At 42.9% G+C, this 22,269-nt stretch overlaps 1 protein-coding gene across 1 annotated transcript in view; it reads right to left on the reverse strand.

Annotated features, from left to right (window-relative positions):
• PPL (periplakin) overlaps positions 1-22,269 on the reverse strand; it is a 265,150-nt gene that overhangs the window by 98,225 nt on the left and 144,656 nt on the right. The window contains exons 5-9 of the mRNA XM_086941331.1: positions 17,839-17,970; positions 12,567-12,608; positions 11,680-11,841; positions 10,527-10,634; positions 3,672-3,767 (exon numbers count right to left, since the gene is read on the reverse strand). Of these exons, the coding sequence (XP_086797457.1) occupies positions 3,672-3,767; positions 10,527-10,634; positions 11,680-11,841; positions 12,567-12,608; positions 17,839-17,970 (540 nt within the window). The remainder of the gene's footprint in view (positions 1-3,671; positions 3,768-10,526; positions 10,635-11,679; positions 11,842-12,566; positions 12,609-17,838; positions 17,971-22,269) is intronic.

The raw sequence follows: 22,269 nt of genomic DNA on the forward strand, positions 1-22,269 counted from the left end.
CCAGGCAAGGGTGTCCCTGCTCCCCGCTACTTTTCGTTCTATATATAGACACATTTATTAGGAGGATAGAGCAGAACAGAAACATCTTGCCTATAGTATTGAAGAGGCATGAAACTAAAATACTAGGATATGCGGATGACCTGGCCATAACATCAAGTGAACCAGTGTCAGCCATAATAGAAATAGAACAGGAGGCGGCTGCATATGGAAGACTGTCTGGGTACAAATTAAATGCAAACAAGACCCAAGTAGTAATAAATCAGAAAATATCTTTAGTTGATCCAAGAGTGGTAGAGACCGCAGCATATTTGGGGGTTCGTATAACCTCAGACCTTTCTAAAGTGGTGTCGAAGAATCTTAGCCCCATTATAGATAAGGCCAAAATTGATTTTGACAAACTGGACAACCTACACCTAACAACAATTGGTCGCTGTAATGTTATTAAAATGGTGTTTATGCCAAAGGTGCTTTACTTATTTAGGACCATACCGCTAATCTTTAACAATAGCTGGTTCAGGGAGCTAGAGAAGGTGACAAATAGATTCATTTGGGCTAAGGGCAAAACACGCCGCAGTCAAAAAATGTTGTCACTCCCAAGAGAGAGAGGTGGGCTGGCGCTACCAGACTTTAAGGCATATTATTGGGCAACGGTCTTGCAATACATCAGAGGTATGCTGGGGGGAAGTGTTATAGACAGATGGAGAGGTAGAGATGGTGTCCCAGACGTATATGAACTCGTAGTGAAGAATTCTAATCAATGGTTACTTACATATGAGGAGAGGAGTTATCACAAAAAAGTAAGGTTTAAGACCTTGGTGGCCACAAGGTCAGTCTGGTCTGGGATAAGGAAAAAATTAAAACTTGGGAGAATGAACTATTATACCCCTCTGTATGGGAACCCATCACTGCCGGAGGTATTTCATGACCCAGTTATGAGGGGTTGGGATGCATCAGGAGTCAAAACTATCGGGGACCTCATAGGGGTAACCGGTCTGATCTCTTTTGAGCAGGCACAACGTTTATATAACTTAGGGCGTAGAGACTTCTTTAAATACTTACAAGTGAGGTCAGTTCTGTCAAAGAAACAGGGAGGAGATATGAATTTTCAAAGAATCGAACTGTTGGAATGTGTAAGGGATGAAGGAGGATCCTCCATCTCACAACTATACGAAGAAATTTGTAAATATAAAAAGGATGATTGTGATAGAATGTATGGGAAGTGGAGAGTCAAACTAGGTCTTACAGGAAATGAGGCAGAGAAGTCATTAAAATTGTCAAATTCGGTCCTAAGAGTGGCAAATTTACAATCTCAACAATATAAAACTATGTTTGAACTTTATTACACCCCTCATAAAATAGCGCAGTGGGGGGGAAGCAGCGGGGGCATCTGTCCGAGATGCCAATCCACGCAAGCAGACACAATTCATATGTTTGCATCATGCCCCTCTCTGGATATATATAAAAAATCTTTGGAACAATTCTTTGCCGATTCTCTGGGGATACAGTTAACTTTGACAGATGAAGTTATGATTTTGGGTGTAGCGAGGGAGGGTGTAGATGTTCGTCACCATGAGTTTTTGTATTTAGCAATGACCCTCAGTAGACTATGCATAGCCACACTCTGGAAGGATCCCAACCCCCCAACATTACAGCAATGGATTTCTCGTGTATTGGCCATATACATTTTAGAAATGGCCTTATATGAAAAAAGAGGGAGGGGAAAAAAAAGAGGCCGGACGGAGGATATGGGCCCCAATAATTGAATGGAAAAGGAGGCTGGGAGAGATTTAAGATGAAAGGGGGGAAAGCTCGACGGAATTAAGGAAATATGATATTTCTTAAATGATTGATTTCTATTGTTTCCGAGATTATTTTTTTCTATTCTTTAACTCACTCTCCCCAGTCCAGAGCTCTTTGTGTTTTTGAAAAATGCTTTATTTGTTTTAAAGCTGATGATAATAATAATAATGCTTTCTGAATTGTGAGATTAATTTTTTTTTGTGTGTGTTTTGTTTCTGTTTTTCTGGCACTATATATTATTATGAATTTGTAATTCTGATGTTGATGAAAAAAAAAAAAGAACGCAAAGGTCATGCAACCAAGGCTTTCCCTGGAAACCCCCTCACAGGCAGAAACCCTCTTCTACGAAGAGAAGTCTTCACTGCCCACCACACCGGGGACAGGCACGCAGACTTTCATTGGATGACTATGTTAATAGTCATGGGCACTTATTTCGACATGTGTGAATTCTCCCTTCACAACCCATTCACAGCTCACGTTCACCCATGTAGGGTACCTGAGAGGAGAACACGTTTGTATCCCACGGCATTGACCCCTCCATGTGTGAACTCTCCATTCACAGCTCACGTTCACCCATGTAGGGTACCTGAGAGGAGAACACGTTTGTATCCCACGGCATTGACCCCTCCATGTGTGAACTCTCCATTCACAGCTCACGTTCACCTATGTAGGGTACCTGAGAGGAGAACACGTTTGTATCCCACGGCATTGACCCCTCCATGTGTGAACTCTCCATTCACAGCTCACGTTCACCTATGTAGGGTACCTGAGAGGAGAACACGTTTGTATCCCACGGTATTGACCCCTCCATGTGTGAACTCTCCATTCACAGCTCACGTTCACCCATATAGGGTACCTGAGAGGAGAACACGTTTGTATCCCACGGCATTGACCCCTCCATGTGTGATCTCTCCATTCACAGCTCACGTTCACCCATGTAGGGTACCTGAGACAAGAACACGTTTGTATCCCACGCCACAGAGCCCTCCATGTGTGAACTCTCCATTCACAGCTCACGTTCACCCATGTAGGGTACCTGAGAAGAGAACACGTTTGTATCCCACGCCACAGAGCCCTCCATGTGTGAACTCTCCATTCACAGCTCACGTTCACTCATGTAGGGTACCTGAGAAGAGAACACATTTGTATCCCACGGCACAGAGCCCTCCATGTGTGAACTCTCCATTCACAGCTCACGTTCACACATTTAGGGTACCTGAGAGGAGAACACGTTGTATCTCACGGCATTGACCCCTCCATGTGTGAGCTCTCCATTCACAGCTCACATTCACCCATGTAGGGTACCTGAGAAGAGAACACGTTTGTATCCCACGGCATTGACCCCTCCATGTGTGAGCTCTCCATTCACAGCTCACGTACACACATTTAGGGTACCTCAGAGGAGAACACGTTTGTATCCCACGTCACAGGCCCCTCCATGTGTGAACTCTCCATTCACAGCTCACCTTCACCCATGTAGGGTACCTGAGAGGAGAACACGTTTGTATCCCACTGCATTGACCCCTCCATGTGTGAACACTCAATTCACAACCCATTCACAGCTCACATTCATCCAGGAGTGGGACTTCATTTGATAACACACTTGTAGTTCATGGCATATACTGCACCACGTGTGATCTCTCATACACAGCTTATTCATAGCTGGCATTCACCCATATGTGGTACGTTAATGAAGAACACGTTTATAGCTCACAGTGTATGTTGTATGTTCCTACATATATGATCTCTTGATTGCCAACCTATTTATAGTTCACATTCATCTATGTGTGGCACAACAAAGGGCAACACACTTCCAGAACATGGCATCAATTCCTCCGTGTTTAGTGATCCCATCAAACCTTCCGCCATACCTGGTGGTAATCCTCCATGTATTTCAGATGACTTTCCTCACAAATCAGCAGGTTGAGGTATTCTTTCCAGTCGGCGTGCACTGCTTCCATGTGAGCCTGTATGCAAAGGAAAGGAGAATCGGTGTGAATTGGGGTTTTGGGGCAGTGAGTTCAATAGTGGGTGATGTGGTGGACTGTCAGGGTTAAACTGGGAAAGAGATATGCAGTGACCCAAATTCCATACTTTTATGGGTTATATTTAAAGAATTTGTATGCAGTGCACCTTCTTAAATATGGTATATTAACCGTGTTTAATATAGCACATCCTTTACTATTACAAACAGCCCTATTTAGAGTTTTGTGGACATGTTAAAAGGTGGGGTTCTGCCTTATTAACTGTGCCACTGAATAACATGCCAGACGGAACTCCCTTCAAGTTTTTGACATATTACCCACACTGCCAAATCCTAAAGTCTCTACACACTATATTTTTTGTAGGCTTTAGACTGTCCTGAGATAGTGACTTGGTCCGACCATAAGCTGATTAGGTTCTCCTGGTCTCTGGTTACTGCCGCGGAGAGCGGTCCCCAAATTGCTCATTCACATAAGATTAATTTAGACACCCTGACTGATCTCCTAGCTGTAACCCGTCCATTACTACCCTCAGAAATTGAGGCGGCGGTCAGCACTTTTAATACATGGGTAGAACACGGGTCCGCTACCTCTATAAACAAAGGCGGGGTCCGTAGGCTACGTACTACCCCTTCCAAACCCTGGTTTTCACACACCCTTCGGGAACTTAAATTGGGTAGTAAGAAACTCGAACGGGTGTGGAGACAAGCATATCTGCCTGAGGCAAAGAAGGATCTGCGGGTGGCGCAAAAAACATTATTATGCGGACATCAGATCTGCCAAGAGCAGTTACTATGCAGGACGAATTAATAATGCTAATAATAACAGCAAACAAATTTTTTCAATCATAAAAAGCTTTGTTTCACCATGTGCCGCACAACCTTTGCTGCCCTCATCTGAGCAATGGTGCGAAGAGCTGTCTTCATTCTTCGTAGATAAAATTGCCAAAATTTAGGATGACCTGCTTGCTGTCTGTAACAGCTTTCCCTCCCCCCCATGTATTTCCCCCCTCTACGATGCCGGAACCTGCTGATCAGTTTGCTAACTTTGCACTGTCTACCAAGTCTGATATCATTGCTGTCCTTGCGGCCTTGAAATCGGGGTCCCCCTCTGACCCCTGCCCTGCTAGGGTTCTCGGGGGACTAGCGGAAACAGTTGGAAATGAGGTCACCCAGATCATTAATCTTTCTTTTCTCTCTGCAACCGTCCCGGCCTGTTGGAAGCAAGCTAAATTGCTCCCACTTTTGAAAAAGACTGGGCTGGATTCTGCCGTACCTTCCAACTATCGGCCTATATCATTACTGCCAGGCTTAGCCAAAGTTTGCGAGAAGATCGCTTTTAAACAGCTGGACAATTTTGGCGAAACATCTCAGGCACTGCACCCAGCGCAGTCAGGATTCAGGGCTGCCTACAGTACCGAAAGAGCCCTAGTTGAAATATCTGAGGCTATCCGGGAGTGTTTGAATGGAGGTGGCAGAGCGGCTCTGATTTTATTAGACCTCTCTGCCGCCTTCAACACGGTACCCCACTCCCTTCTAATTACTAGATTAGCCACCATTGGCATCACCGGCCCAGCACTTGACTGGCTGACGTCTTTTTTAGATAATAGGACTCAACAAGTCTGGATGCCTCCCTTCGCTTCCTCCCCAAAGAAACTCTCTACTGGGGTTCCACAGGGCTCCCCTTTGAGCCCCTTGCTTTTTAACGTTTATCTTACCCCTCTAATCTACCTAGCAAAAGAGCTAGGGGCAAAAATGATGGCCTACGCCGACGACACCCAACTTCTGTTTACCTGGCCCAAGAACAATTTGGATACGTCGGCGGTCCAACTTTGCCTCTCATCAGTTTTCCGATGGCTAGCACTTGCCCAGCTAAAATGTAACAAAGGCAAGTCCGAGGTTCTTCTTTATTGCTCCTTCCCCGATAATTTTAGTGACCTTCTTTTGCCCAATGATCTGCCCTGTCCAAAATCTATTGGTGGCCCAGCAAAAAACCTGGGAGTCTGGTTTGGGAATGACCTCAAATTTGAGGACCATATAAAAAAACTTACGGGGGTCTGTTTCTCTACCTTGAAAACCCTACGTAGGTTTTTTTCCCCTCCTCCTAAGAGAGGCTAAAGAGACCGTTACACGTGCTCTAATACTCTCCCGGTTAGATTACGCGAACAGCTTGTTCTGCGGGCTACCGGCCTATCTGAATCATCGTCTTCAGGTCATACAAAATGCGGCAGCAAGACTCCTGTTTAATATACCCAAGAGATCCAGTGTCCGCCCCCTCCTTCGCAGCCTCCACTGGCTCCCAGTTGCTCACAGGATCATGTTTAAAACTCTTGTCCTCTCTTATCGTGCTGTCCATCAAATTGGCCCTGCCTACTTGAGAAAAAGGTTCACCCTTTACATCCCTAACCGATCTCTCCGGTCTGCCAATCAGTGCCAACTGACCGTGCCTAAATTTAAGTACTCTCGATTAGGCGGCCAGTCCATCACGGTCAGAGCCGCAAAGGCCAGGAATGCCCTCCCCCTCCACATCAAGACCGCTCCAACCATCATGGCTTTTAAGAAAGGACTGAAAACCCACCTGTTTAACATCATTCTGTAAACCACTTCTCTTCTGCCCTTCCTTTAACCCTGCTAATCGCTCTCACCTTCTCGCGCCAGGATACTATTTTTAGTAATAGAGCGCGCTACAAAAGCCTTTATATCATATCATATCAAATGTGGCTTGTTCAAAGAAAGATCTCCATGTGGAGGGAGGCGTTCAACGATGCTCTGTTGCATGCGAGTGTAGATGGTTTGGTTAGGAGGGTAGTCCCCACAGCAATGTTCCATAGTGACGGAGGTGGTATGGGCCTTCTGAACTCCCATCATAACCCATATGTATAACGTATGAATCACGGGTAGTCTGTGTGGCGGTGCACTACGGAGTTTCAGGTCTTATGGCCCTCTGCATAATCCCGGTCAGCTATTCCAATGTTTTCTCTTGATTGTAAGTGTCCGGTGGATCATCACATCAGAAACAAGACTTATATCCTTGCGTGACATTTATTTTGGCATGTGTTGGAGTGTGTGTGCAGTATTCCAAGAATATGTTTCTTGCTGGAGTTGTTTAATTCCTGACCTCTGACCAGATGTGCCTAGCCCATACTGGTTGCTAATTCCCTTTTCTTTGTGCATGAATAATTTTCTCTTCACCGGTGTTATTTTTAGGGTGCCTTTAATGGTTGATGCATGGCTCTTGTGTATGAGCATGGTTTACCCCATCTTCCCAGTCCCTCTTTTTTTTATTTGGGTGGCAGAACCTAACTTCGAATTAAATATTTAATTGATTTAAATACATTGAATTGAACTAAAATTGCTTTTTAAAGACTTACTTTTTAAAAACCCACCTCAAGTAACATGTTTGCATTTGCTAATTATGGGTTAAAGAATACAAGTTACATATAAAATTCATTTAAATAAAAAAAAAATGAAAATGTATTTCTTTTGTTATGCATATAGCATTATATATATCTATATATATATCTATATATATATATATATATGTATATATGTATATATATATATATATATATATATATATATATAATTGAATGCTATATGCATAACAAAAAAAATATGTTATGATATAATATTTTAATAACATTTTCAATTAAAAATAAGTGTAACTTTAATTTAAAAAAATAATTCATATATATAAAGCAGTCCCAGATAACGTGCTGTGAATGCACCACAAGGACACAGACTCAGAAGATATGTGCTTTTTCAGATGGTATTTATTGTATTGATATGGCAGTTACATATATATATATATATATTTCTTTTTTTTAAAGTTGAAATAAATGAATGTATTTTTTTTTTCAGAACAAAGAAATAAATGAATGTATTTTAACAGAATTTGCTACCTCGTTCTATATTAAGTCCCTGGCTACATTACTTTCAGTGAGGAGGTGTGTACAGGTGGTTGAAAATGTTTGGAGCTGGACTCACTCCAGGGAGCAACTAATGTTTTGTGTCCTTTTTGGTTGTACTAACTTTAGACTCATAAATGTGACTCCACCCCTCTCTTTCACGGGCTGAAGCCATGTCCGACCACTCGTCGGAGAAAATTACACTTGAAATGGTAAACAGCCAAAAGCAGAACATTTACTACAAAGTCTATGTGTGAATTTACACGCATAGATTTACTTGTGCTTAAATATATCTTTGTGAGCAATCCTCAAAGCCTTTTTTGTGTATATAAAGTAGTGCGCCTGTAGTAGTCTTTTACGTATTCTTACTTGCCTTAGTGAATTGGCCTCAAAGCATCTAAAATGGGAATAAACCGGATTCAGGGAATATTGATATAAAAATTAATACAAATAGAGAAGACTATGCCCTCTATGCACTTTTATTTAAAAGGAGTTGGGCGTTTAGGACCAATCCACAAAGAAATGTAAGAGTACGAATACAAGTACTCCTGTAGTACTAACCCATCTTCACAAATACTTCTGTGAATTGGTCTGGGAGGCTCTAGTCTAGTCCCATACGTTTTAGTTTTTCTTCTTTCTCCGATTGTTCTTTTGGAATATATGATGTTACAACGATAAGCATTATTTAGTTCACAGGGTTTTTTGGCCATAGAGCTGCCCAAAAAATGGGCACTACAGTTCTAACACCATCCGCAAACAATTATTTCATTTTTAGTCTTGTCCTCAGATATTTTTTGAGCATCTGGCCTGTGACGTGTCAGAAGTTTTTCCAGCCAGTGTTAGGTGTTGGGTGGTTTTGTGGTGACCTGCCCTCTCGTTGGTGAATTCCTCTCATGATGATTCACAATTATAAGTGGGGGTCACCTCAACGTGCATTGTCAGGACGCTGTTTGCAGGATGGGTACCAAGCACTTACATTATCCACCTTTACTGGGTTTGAAGACTAGGGGGCAGGGGATCTGCATCCTTCTGCCCCCTCAAGGGCTCATGAGGCAAACACAGTGTCAGTAGGGGCAATAAAGACGAGTTCAACTCCAGGCCACCACATGGAATCAAACTGAAGTTCGTTTGGCCAAGAGGAGGTCATTAATGGGGATACTTGATCATAATCTGATCAGATGTAGGAGGTAGGGATGTTAATGTTAATGTTAAAAATGCTTATATAGCGCATGGCTACCCCAGCAATGGGGCGTCCCAGCACTTGCAGACAGTTTAAAAACAAAGCAACCTAGCTCCAGGAGATGGCATGTGGCGCTACATAGAGACCCTAGGTAGGAGGAAACAGCCAGGTTTTAATTTGCTTTCTAAATGACAGATAGTTATTTGTAGCACGCACCTCCGGGGGGATCGAATTCCACAATTTCGGTGCCAAATACCTGAAGGAACGGCCACCCACTCTACTCCTTCGGATTTTGATGGTACAGGCACGGTGAAGATCCGCTGAACGGAGGGCACGTGTGGGAACTTAAGAGGAACACAAATGATGGTCACCCCTCAAAGCACTCCATTCAGAGGTTTTCACTTCTGAGCCTTGTAGGCTTTTGTTGGTGTGAGATCTCTCAAAGAATGTGCTGCAACCAAAGCAGACCTATGATAAAATATCCCCCCTTACAAAGTAGAAATGTATTATCTCCTACTTGACAATATACAGCTGTGGCCAAGGGGTTATGTTTTGAGGCCGCTCAGACACCATCCGTCATCTTCGTGTAAGCGCTACTCTCACCAGCTCCACCACGCCCTTCTCTCACTCCAGCCATCAGAAGAGGTGTTTCTGCTCCTGACATCCTCAAGCCGACGATTGGTTACTCACAGAAGTTGTCATCCATGAGGTGTTAAATTGTATCTGAATGAGTTACTGAAATGGTAGCAATAGGGAGCTACTCAGACTAGATTTGCCCAAGTCCCAACTGTGGACATGGGTAAACATAGCATCAGTCTTGACTCAAAGGCTGCGTGAGTTCAGGGCTAAGTGTTGCACGAGTAATGACTTGAAGGTTACAGAGTCATGGGTGAAAGGGTTCATGGGCATGCGTCAAATAGTGTTTAAGCATCTAGCTTAGGTCTTGAATGAAAATGTGTGTAAGCCACGGGGCAAAGGCTCCATGGGCACTGAGTGAAATGATACTGTATAACCCATTTGATCAAATAGTTGTTCAATACATTTCGTCCTACTGAAAGCTGTGTAATTGCTGGTTCATTAGGCTGAAATGTTGACACTGTTTTTAACTTATACCTTGCAAAAGTAGATGATTACAAATCTAAAAGTTTACTACTCTCTAACAACATCCACCCTATAATGAGAGGACAGAAAGAGAATCAAGTTAAGCCTGCTCCTTGGTTGTGGGTCCTGCATGATGCTGTCTGGTTTACATATAGTCCGAGTTTTGAATGTGTGCTCTGCAGAGAGGCCAGCGACTGGATGTGAATGCAGTATACACACCCTGGCACTGTGAGAAACCCCCACTGCCTTCAGTCTCAGTTTTGAGTTCTCGGCCAATCACTGTCGCCAGTATCCCCCCAAGGCCTGGACTCAGTACAAAGTATGCTCTATACAAGAGTCAAATGATACATGAAAATATGGCATAAATACAACATTTTGAAAGAAGCAAACGGGAATTAAACTTTTGATAAGTAAAAAGGGATCGTAACATTGGCAGTAAATTCTGTAACAGTCACTGTTGAGAATTTGAGCCTCCCTTTTATAAATCTTGGGTTGGAGGAAATATGAGATAAATGTTTCCAAGGGATCGCAGTGCATAGCTCAGTTGATCTGTTACCTCAATTGCATTGTTGCCAGGGTGACCAGATGCCACCAGTTTTTCTCCTTCGACGTGCAGTTGGTTCACACTTTCTTCTTTGGCTTCTAAACTTCGGTTGATGAAATTCTAAATATAAGACGGAATGAAGACATCTGTTTAGTTATGAGTGAATTCAACATGATCTTTCGCTCTGAACATAAACCATAACTGAGAAGATTTTTGTCCAAAAAAGAAAAAGTGGATCGGTATGAGAGAGATATAGACGTGGGAGAGATGGAAAGGAGAATTTGATATATTTTCCAAAGTCACTGGCACAGATGAGGAACAATGCCCTCACAGACCCTGTGCACATAGGGTTTCAAACAGCCAGGCAGGCATTGCCTGTTTGACCTGTATTAGTGGCAGAGGAGAGAAAGGGAGACGGTGAGACATGACTAACTCTTTACAGAGCAGGGTGGATAGGTGCAGGTATCCAGTCTAAGCAGAAGAGTATGAGGGAGATCTGACCGGGGAGCCGAAGGCCCTTAGAAAGAGAGTAGACAGCCATTTGCCACACCCTGGCCTAAGTTTATGAGTAGCAGCTTAGCAGGCCTAATGACCACATACCCTCCAGTCATGACAAGGGTTGAGGCGGGAAAGAGCATTCAGAAAAAACATTCATCCGAGTTCTCGAGCTCTGTGGAACTAGTTGTGGGTGGCAACCTGAGCAGAGGATTTTGAGTGAGCCAAAGTTGACCTGCTAACTCCTGATACCGGCCTTAGGATGCTTGTTTCTGGTCCAGGGAAGACCTAGCTTTGCAGTTCAGGCTGGACTGTTCCCATGAGGAACAGGGTCAAGACTGATTTGCATATGGTTGGGTCGGAGTTGGGGTGGCGCAGTGAGCTAAAGAACGATGATGGATTCAATCCAGATCTGTGACTGGGGGTGAGTGTCTGAGAATTTTCAGTGCTCCATCCATCCTCTCCTTGTCTTTGCTTTGCTCACTCCAGTTTATGAGCAGGCATCTCGATTGGAATGTTCCAGCTCAGTCCACGTGTGACCACGGAAAAAGAGGTAGAAACATGTTCATGTGCAACAGCCTGTTTCTGTATATAAATGTAAGTATCCTAATATGTCTGCCTCTGTGTAGGCCTCTTTGAACTTGGATGATCACAGGCAGTGGCCCCATACCTCATACTGCCGCCTCCGGCTGGGGTAGTCCAGGTTGCGGTCGCTCCAGTCGTACTGCATGCGGTCCTTCTCCTGCTGGTCCAGCCAGTAGAGCTCATTGGTGCAGCGCTGCATGTAATCTTGCAGGGAGTTGAGGTCCTTCTGCCGCTGCTGGGAGCCTGACTGCATGGTGAGGAAGAGAGCACATGTCAGCACTACCCTTCTGTACAGCCAGAGTACATTCGTTCCATCTTTATTCAAGAGCCTCAGAGGGACTTTACAGCTCTGAGGGAGATACCCATATGCTTCCTCTGCACTAAAAACGTTAAATCACACATATCCTACCCTTCTCTCTCTCTCTCTCTCGCTCTCTCACACACACACACAAAATCAATGACACTCACTCACTCTCTCTCTCTCCTCCTACTATGGATGCTAAACACGTATGTTTTTCTCATCAGCGTCAGACTGGCAGATATATTTATTTCTGAGTGACTATTTAGCATCACTCACGTTCTGCCTGCACTCTGCCTTACGACGGGACTTTTCAATATATCATTGAGATGCATGCATTCTCTGTGTGTGTGTGGGTCCATCTAGCCCACAGTGGCTCCCTTTTCACCAGAACCCCTTCAACATGTTGCATCACTTTGCACTTTATAATTATTCTTTGCACTTTACAATCATGTTATGGACATATGATCGCCAATTTTCTATTTACATCCACATGCCAAGTGCTGTACTAAAGCTTTTTACAAATGTATTCTGTAATGTTGATTCTGTGTTTATGAACTCTCAATAAAAAAAAAAAAATAAAAAAAAATGTTGCATCACTTCTGTCTCCGCCCCAGCCCACACGTCTGCAAAGGCATCGGAAAAGTAGAGTAATGAAAACAGGCAGGCCTTACCAGTAGTTTGTTGTATTTCACCTGCAGGCCACTGATGTATTCCTAATAAAAACACAACACCAACATTATTGTTGTTGATTATTTACTTTCATTCTGCTCCATGACGACAAAAGCTGGCAATCACCTCAATCCTACAGGCATTTCTCGACACATTTCCTTCTTAACATTCGTATAAGGAGGTCGCTTTTGCTTGGGGAAGTTATTACTACATTATGTCATATATATTCTATTCAGTAGTTGACGTCCCCTTAGCATAAACATATATATATTGTTTGAGATTTCCGTTGTGTGCTTGGTACTACCTTGGATATTGTCCTTACCACGGGACATTCAGGTACATGTTTTGCCTCTTTTACCTTTTCAATTCCTAGTACTTTCTTACCGACTTTCCTGTATTCTCGCATGTGCACCAAGTAACTTCTAAACTGTGGTTCTCTCTCACAGAGAGTAATAGACGTGACGCTCTGGTCACTATTCTACCACTTTTACTACTGCTACTCGGTTGGTCCCTTACAAGAGGCTGCTATCGCTTGACTTATACCACCAACTTGGCTCACTTCTTTTACTTTTTCAGAGATTACACGTTCCAATACATTATTATACAATTTTCACTAGTGTTTTAGATTATCTCTCCTGACCTCATCACTATTATATGGGTTTTGTTACCCATTAACACCATCTCCAAATTCTTTATGATAGGTCGTCATACACTGATATGTACACATATGTGCTGCAGACTTGAAAAAGTCCAACGGACGAAACACGTGTCAGCTGCTTCTGCTTGTACATACCAGCTATCGATGGAATCAACAAATGGAATAAATAATTCACAAAAAAAGAAGAAAGATCTTGATGAACTTTGTATTTTTGACTACTTTTTTACAAAAACCTTTATTGAACTGACATCTTGTGTGTGCTTCGGTACTTATCATTGCTCATCATCACCTCAATCTAGTCTGTGTCCTCGCTCCCACAAGCTTTCATTTGCAGGTTTCTCATGTGCATTAAGAGTTTGATATGTTTAATTCATTCCTCCCACTTGTATATGTCCCTGATGGGCTCCTTGGTGCATCTTGATGATCTGGCTGTATGTGACCGTACATAGCTGGGACCACAGAGCAGATTCGCTTTAGGAAGGACAACATTATAAATGACGAACGCTTCATTGTAACGAATACCCAAATTATGTTTGTTGACAGGTAAAAGACAACACATGCCTGGTTTATGTAGACAAAGTGGCCACTGAAGGTGTAAAGGCCTACCAATATTTGAGGCTGTGCTTTACCTCCACTCTTAATGGGGATGCACATCATACCCTAAGGTTTCATTGACTAGGTCCTTCTACAGATTAAAACAGGATCCGTTTCAGATATACCTTCCGTGGGTAATGTAAGAAATCACTCAAATCCTCTAGATTTGATTGCTAAAAATGTAACACTTGATGCTTCCTTTCAATATATGTCTGGTCAGGACTAGCCTGTTTCTGTTATAACGATGATCACAAATGTGATTAAAAAGGCAGGTACAGGATCATTGCATGATATGCTACAATCAGCTTCACATCAAAGTGGTAACCGGAATTAGTGGAAGAAAGAATGCAGTATATTTTTAATATGGAATTCGTGGCATCATAGAAATGGTAAGCGTTTCAAAATCCAATCTCAAAAACCAGTTATTAATTGTTTTCGGATTAGCCGGTTACCAAGGTCTGCATTAAGGGCAGCACTAGCATAATCATAATGATGAACCTGTGGTTGTTAGCCAGCCACAGGAAACGTTCTTTTTAACAAAGGCTTTGTTACCAAAGCCTTTAGAACTAAAGCGCCATCACAACGGCGTCATTACGCCAAATGGTTGACTAGCACGAAGGGGTGGGCTTAGGCTAAGGGAAGGGGCTGTTTTATGTTAAGGGAAGGGGTAGTCTTAGATTAAGGGGGGGGTTGGATTTAGGTTAAGGGGAGGGGCGCTTTTAGGTTAAGGGGAGGGGTACTTTTAGTTTAAGGGGAGGGGTGGATTTAGGTTAAGAGGAGGGACGGCTTTAGGGTAAAGGGAGGGGTAGTTTTAGGTTGAGGAAAGGGTGGGTTTGTGTTACGGGAAGGGGCGGGTTTAGGGCTAAGGGAAGAGACGGGTTTAGGTGAAGGGAAGGGGCAGTTTTAGTTTAAGGGGAGGGGTAGACTTAGGTTAAGAGGAGGGACGGTTTTATGGTAACGGGAGGGGTAGTTTTAGGTTGAGGAAAGGGGTGGGTTTGGGTTAAGGGAAGGGCGACTTTAGGTTAAGGGAAAGCACGTTTGTAGGTAAAGAGAAGGGTCGGTTCTAGGTTAAGAGAAGGGGCGGGTTTAGGCTACGGGAAGGGGCGGTTTTAGGTTAAGGAGAGGGGTGGTTTTAGGGCTAAGGGAAGGAGGGTTTTAGGGCTAAGGGAAGGGGGGCAGTTGTTGGGGTTAAGGGTGTGGAGGGGTTTAGGGGTAAGGGGATCAAAGGGTAAAGGTTTTGCACCACTGCCCAAAACACTCGGCGACATCCCTGAGGAAGAGTGGCACCGATGAGGCAGGAGCGACAACCACCTTCCATGACTCAGATGGCGGCTGAGGCCTGGACCACGGCCTGTCCTGGAGTCTGGCCTGCAGGAATTGCAAGATGGATAGGAAAATGTATACAAACTTGCTACCACAAAGCTAAACAATTGCTACCTGCAACTCCAAGAGCTCACTCTACAGGTACAAATGGAGCCTCTATGGCTTTCCTAGGAAATTTTCCACTAGCAGATATCTGTAAAGCAGCTACATTGGATAAACCACACACTAAAGACTACTGTGTTGATGCTAGAACGAGTCAAGCTGTATTAAGAACGCTTTTTCAAAAATCTACAGCAACTATTACCTAGCTACAGCTTTTTGGGAGCACTGCTTTACATTTGATGCAAAGCATTTGAATCTTGGCCAACACATTGCACGAATGGAATATGTTACTTACCCTGTAAGCATTTATACATCACATGTAGTGATGTAGATTCATATGCACGCACCCTCCTCCAAGGACGCTGACAGCGTCCGTACATACCTCTATTCTGAAACACTCAGACTTACTAAACTTTACTTGAATGTCCATCCTTGGTGTCACTCTACCGCTCCTATCCGAAGCTCACGCGATGACCCAAAAAATAGTCTAACAAAGGAGCCGATGACGAACCGTAATACAGACCATACTTGTGATTTGAAAGACTTCTTAAAGGAAAACAAGTTGCAAACGTCTGAGCCGAACATTTGATTACAGGAGACAATAGATGTCAGGAGTATGCTAAGCATATGAATATACAACACTATATGCTACGAATAGATGCTTACAGGGTACGTAACATATTCCCTCTATCACATTTTCCCATATGTTCCAATTTTAAGATTTCATTTTCTGCCACCATTCAAAACCCATTTGTCAATTGTCTTTGAATATTTATTTTCTTACAGTTCTCTGGAGATTATTCATTTTCAGTAAACAGTCCCACAAGTGTTGGACAAAGGTCCACTTCCGTGCTTCATGTGTTATGAAATGTAATATTATGGGAATATAAGTTTCTCAATATAAATGGTAGGAATGTAGTAGCTTGCTAATTTAGAGCCTTTGTGACATGATACCATTCTCTGACTTTATGATGGAATAGGTTGGCCACCTTAAACCGTTGCTTTTTGTTACCTAATTATTGATATTTCTTTTAAGAAATCTGGTTAGGGTTTCTTCTCCCTATGAGATTCAGGGCATTTACCATTTTTATCTTGATTCTTCTTACATATCATCTTCATACCCTTGAGTATGTTGTTTATATTATTTTCATGTTTTATTTGAACTGCTATGTGTCTGTCACTCAATTTATTCGAAAGCCTTGATTTTTTCAGTGTTTTACTATCCAAATCTTTTATTTATTTCTAATGTCTGGAGGCAAGTACAGATAGTAGACACTTAGAAGCATAACACACAAGAACTGTAAGAAAATAACAAAACAGACAATCGACAAATGGATTCTGAATGATAATAAAAAAATGAAAAGCGGAACATATAGGAAAACTCAGTTGACCAATGTCTTGACAAAAATATAAATGCATTATCTTTCAGAATATGAATTATAAGCATCCACACGTTTATGGACTTTTTGGCTCAACTTTTGAATGTATGTTCTCCGCATCAAGTACGAGCACTTTTGAATAACACGGAAGGGACTACAATTCCCAGAATCTGAGAGACATGCGGTGTATGAGGCATTCACAATGTGGCGCATAAGAACTGCACACTTTGATGTCTACATCCCATGAACAAAGCTACATTACGCCAAAACGTGACAAGCTTTTTGTTTTCATATTGTGTGAATACATATCTGAATTCACCTTCAAACGAGTGCAGAAGACTTAGCTGTTTTTTTGAAAAAATATTGATATTGGGAGATATAATATATATATATATATATATATATATATATATATATATACACATACACATACATATATGCACATATATATATTGATTAGATACATATATATTTTTAAAAGGTCGAACAAATTCATTTTGACATTATTTCCTACTAGGATAAATTTGAAGTCTCTGCCTTCTTTATTTTCTATGATTGGATGTTGCATTACCAGTAACTGGTCATGTTTGGTGCTGAACTTACTACTGGGTTGAGCTGGAGTACGTTTGCTACTGTTTTGGGTTCATTTCAGCTGGAGTAACTTTAGAAATGTAGCTTGTGAATAGAAATTGTCTTACTCTTTTCTGTGTGTGTGTCTGTCCCTCACTAAACCCCTCATTTAACCTCGCTAAAGCCCTCCTTATACCTCCCTAAACCCGCCACGGTACCGCCAACATTCATTACTAGGTAGGGAGCTTACGTATGTGAGGCTCTTCCAAAGAAAGGATAAGACAGATATAGGTAGAGAACTACACTTGTAGATTTGAAATTGTATCTTGTAGTAAGTAAGTAGTATTACCATAATACTACTTGGTGTACTGCAAAATGCAGCTTGTAAATTGGGTTGGCTGTGTATCCACCATTATGAGACGTGAAGCTCATAAAGCAGAGGTATTACCCAACCAAGTAAATTCTACAAACAATTTCTGTATTACTAGGTACGGTATTAGCTTCCTGAAAAATTGGGATATTAGAATGAGGCTTTGGCATAGAGACACAGGAAAAAAGCGGGCGGATCCAATATCAGGATAGAGAGCAGGGTTTCAGTTGAGAAGCGCAGTATAAAATGCTGAGAAAAGAAGAGTAGAGGGAACATACTGGGTCGCTTTCTCTTTCTTTGTGGATGTGATCTCCGATGGTCTCCACCTCTTTCTGGAAAAGATTATGTTCTTCAACTTGTCTGTCGACTGAGGGGAGATCATTGGAAAAGCCCTTGCTGCTGAGCGCCATCTGCAATGGAGAACAAAGCGTAGGATAGTTAAGGAACTGAAGTCATTACCCAATTTTTTAAAAACAGAAATGTGGTTCAGCCTACCATATATATATATATATATATACATATACATTAATAGTGAGCTTCATCAAAAGTTTTTTCAGAAAATTCAAAACACATTTACCTCTCTTTTTGCACCTCACTGCCCCATCCCGGTCTATCACTCCCATGAATTATAAAATCACAAATGAGATCACCATTATGCAGTCGCTAAAGAAGACAGTCATAATGAACCAGAACGTATAATTCAGCTCAACATTCGTAGTCAAAAAGGGAAACTAGCAGCATAAGTTCATCCCTCAATACCACCAGTCCTGTTCACTGAAATCTGCATAAGAACAGAAGCTTGCGCACTGTCAGTAAATGTTATGACTAACTCAAGCCACAACAACAATACACCACACGGCTACTTCACCAGAAGACCATACATTTGAACCCAAACCAAATCACCAGAGAACCCCCTCACCAACAACAGATACATTATCATTAGACACTACATACTAAAATCAATTACATCACAAGAATTTCCCTCCTTAAAACATCAGTTGCAGACCTCCCAACGGAATGCCAGTCACATACTTGGTAGACTACCAAGTTCAAGAGCACAATATTCATGAAAGTGCAAGACGATCATCGGTCACACAACTAGAACAACACACCCTTGATGAGCAATGCCACACTACGACTGCCACAGGGAATTTTATGTTGGGTCCTCAGACACCAAGGGCCATATGTATCAAACTCTGATTTTGTGAATCTCCAATTGTGATTTTTTGCGCATCGCTATTTGAGAATTGCAAAACGCTATGTATGTAGGATTTGCAAATAATTTTTGCCAATCCTACATATTCCTTAATTGCAAATTGCAAATTGCGATTCGCAATTACGGAATACCTCTCCATTCATTCCTGTGGGCCTAGACGCCCATAGAAATGAATGGGAAGACATTCTCAATTTGCCATTCTCAATTTGAGAATCGCAAATTGAGAATGCAATTTCAAGGGTGCAAGGGTGTCAAAAGGACACCCTGTTGCACCCCTGAAATGTGCATGCGTGCACATGTGGTGCATATACATGCCCTAAGGGCATGTATGCGCGCCACATGGCACTTTGAAAAATGCAAAAAAGTGCATTTTTCAGAGAAATCGCAAATTACCACCAACTTGAAGTTGGTGGTAATTTGTGATGCCTAAAGGCCAAATTGCACTTTTTCTGTGTTTCTTACATTGCATTTAAGGAATAGCAATTTGCGATTCCTTAAATGCAATTGCAAAATCGTGAATCGCAAATTTTGCGATTCCTTATTTTGCGAGGTAGTTTTTCTTTCATACATACCACTGAGCCCAATTGCAATCGCAAACACCAAAATTCTGCGAATTTCGGCTTTTGCAATCGCAATTTGGAATGATACATATAGCCCCAAATCTGGAAGGCAGTGATAAAGGCAATCACTAGATTGTGGCCAAATAACACAGTATCAGGGGCGTAACACAGGCCCCTGCAGCCCCCGCGTTGCGGTGGGGCCCGCGCTCCAGGGGGGCCCCCTTGCTCAGCAACAAGCTAGCCTCTTTATGAATGAAATGGTGCGCACGCCCGGCATCTTGCACCATTTCATTAATTAAGAGGCCGGGCGTGCGCACCATTTCATTCATAAAGAGGCTTGCTTGATGCTGAGCGAGGGGGTCCCCTGGAGCACAGCCCCCCCCCCCCCCACAACACGGGGGGGGCGGGGCCAGTCTGTGTTACCAGACGCCATAGCTGCCTGGACAGTAGACACCGAGTTTGTTTGTATTTTACTGCACCGCAAAAAGACATGTTCCCTTACATCTTTGTATATCGATTCATGCAAAAGGCTTATGTTGCCTCACCCCAACCGTAAGTCCAACATGCATTTATTATCTCTAAAAAAGAGGTTGATCTTCAAGGTTTTTTTCTTTTAAGCGGGTTTACAGAAATGGGTTTCTTTTGGCCTATATTCACGTTTACAAAATTACGTCATTCTTCCGCCTGCTTAAGCCAATAGGAGGACCACATATTTACTGGCTCGAGAAGCGATGTTTGTGACTGTAAAACAGGTCTGTTGTAGTTGCCCTTGTGGTCTAATCAGTATGGCGATGGCCGTCAGGCTTGTCCCATTCTTCGCATTTTTCACAAACCATAACGGCAACCCCTGCCTACTGGAAACTGGAAGCGCTCTGTTTTTGTTGTGTTTACTTACATAGGTAGGTAAACTGTAGTTTACATATTTCCTTTCTCAATGTGTCAGCGCTATTTAAATCAACATATTAACAACACCATCTTTTTCTGATGGATTTGCATCCTAGGATTCAAATGTTCTATTTATTTTGGTCCTTAATGCTCGGAGAGGCCTTTAGGTTCCCACAATGTGCTATGTAAAGGAAAGGGCCAGATGCTGGCGTGGCTATGGTAATGAGGAGCCTGGTGCCTACTAGGCTGTGCATTCGTAGTTTGGACAGGAGTATTCAGTATAGATGGGGTTTAGGGGCTGCTGAGATTACCCCCCCCCCCTCCAATATTCGCATGTAGCGCACAGGAGGAGAGAGGATTGCACCACCATACCCAAAAGGCGTCCATGACGCAGCAGTTATGTTAGTAGGTGCGTGTGGCTAAGGGGTGGGTGCATTTTTTGGAGGGCCAACTAGAAACTCTGCCTGGGCGGGCAGGGGATGAGCGAAATTTGAAGCTTACATGGCAGGGACGAAAACCAGTTGGCTTAGTGAATTAATTCAATGAAATATACCAGTGGGCTTATGTGTGGGTATTGCTGTGACATCTGCAGGTCACACGTTTCAATCCTGGAAAAATTGTGGAATTGGTTATTGGTGTGCCTGCTTGCTGTAGAGCTGTTCGTGGCACATTTCCCACCCTTCTAAAGTGGCCTAGTGGACTGATGTATATGGCAGGTGAAAGGTTGCAGTCCCAAATTATATGTTTCAGAGAATTCATGCGCCTTTTGAAGTGAATTTTGTCTAAGCTTAAAATAACATTGAAAGCCCAGTTTAAAAAAAAAAAGTTTCAGGGCTTATTGAGCTTGCTACACAGATGTGTGTGTAAGCCGTGGGTCACAGGTAGGATCCGAATACGATAGCACTTTGGGTTGATGTGCCCACTGTGTAACTTGTGCATTACAGGCTCAGATACCAGGGAATTTGCCCGAATGCTGCTGTCTCTCGTGTGAAATGTGTGTTAGGGCCAGTTCGAGGGATCACAGCAATAACAATGCAACACAATTCAAGTAAGGTAGCTCAGTGAGCTGCTAAGTCTGTTGCAAGTCATCTTAAAGGGGCCACTTATCTATCAACTAGAAGGAGTTTACCTTTACTAAAACACTATATATGTCTTACACCCCCCTGGAGAAAAGGGCAGCTGTGGGTGTGCCTGCACTCGCAGAACAGTTGCAAAAAGAACAGCTGATGGACAGAATGCTTACATTCAACCGAGATCTGGGCCTAAATCAATAGTTTTTTGGCTCCCAATGCCATTCTAGTTTAAACCCAGCCATATGCAAATCAGTCTTTACACTGCTCCTCATAAGAACAGTCTAGCCCAACTAAAAGGCCATCCCTGCACCGGAAACGGTTTTGGGGTTTCACCCCACATCGGCCAGGCTAGTTTGGCTCCAGTGACTTGGATAGCAAGGGACCCACATCTGGGCATAGCCCTCCCACTCAGGCTGACAAACGCAAAAAGAACAGTTGATGGACAGAAGGCTGAACAAGGTCAAACATTCAACCCTGTACAGAGACCTGGGCCTAAATCCATTATTTTGTGTTTTTTTGCTACCCATGCAATTACCAATGTATATGCAAATCAGTTTTGACCCTGTTCCTTGTGGGAACAGTCCAGCCCAAACTGCCAAGCCAGGTTCTCCCTGGACTGGAAACAAGCTTCCTGGGACCGGTTTCAGGGCATCACCCTTCATCAGCCAGGCTAGCTTGAATCCAGTGGTGTAGTGAGCACAGGACCCACATCTAGGCATACCCTTCCCATTTAGAGGGACATATGCAAAATAAATATTTGCTGGACTGATTGGCATATGGCTGGGTCCAAAGTGGGGTGGTGTGGTGACCAAAAGAATGATGGATTATTTCTTTTGCATATGTCGCCCTAAGTGGGAAGGGTATGCCCAGACGTGGTTTCCGTGCTCACTACACCACTGGATTCAAGTTAGCCTGGCTGATGAAGGGTGATGCCCTGAAAACCGGTCCTAGGACTCCTTGTTTCCGGTCCAGGGA

The sequence above is a fragment of the Lissotriton vulgaris genome, chromosome 10, assembly GCF_964263255.1.
Source record: "Lissotriton vulgaris chromosome 10, aLisVul1.2, whole genome shotgun sequence".
Classification (NCBI taxonomy): Eukaryota; Metazoa; Chordata; class Amphibia; order Caudata; family Salamandridae; genus Lissotriton; species Lissotriton vulgaris.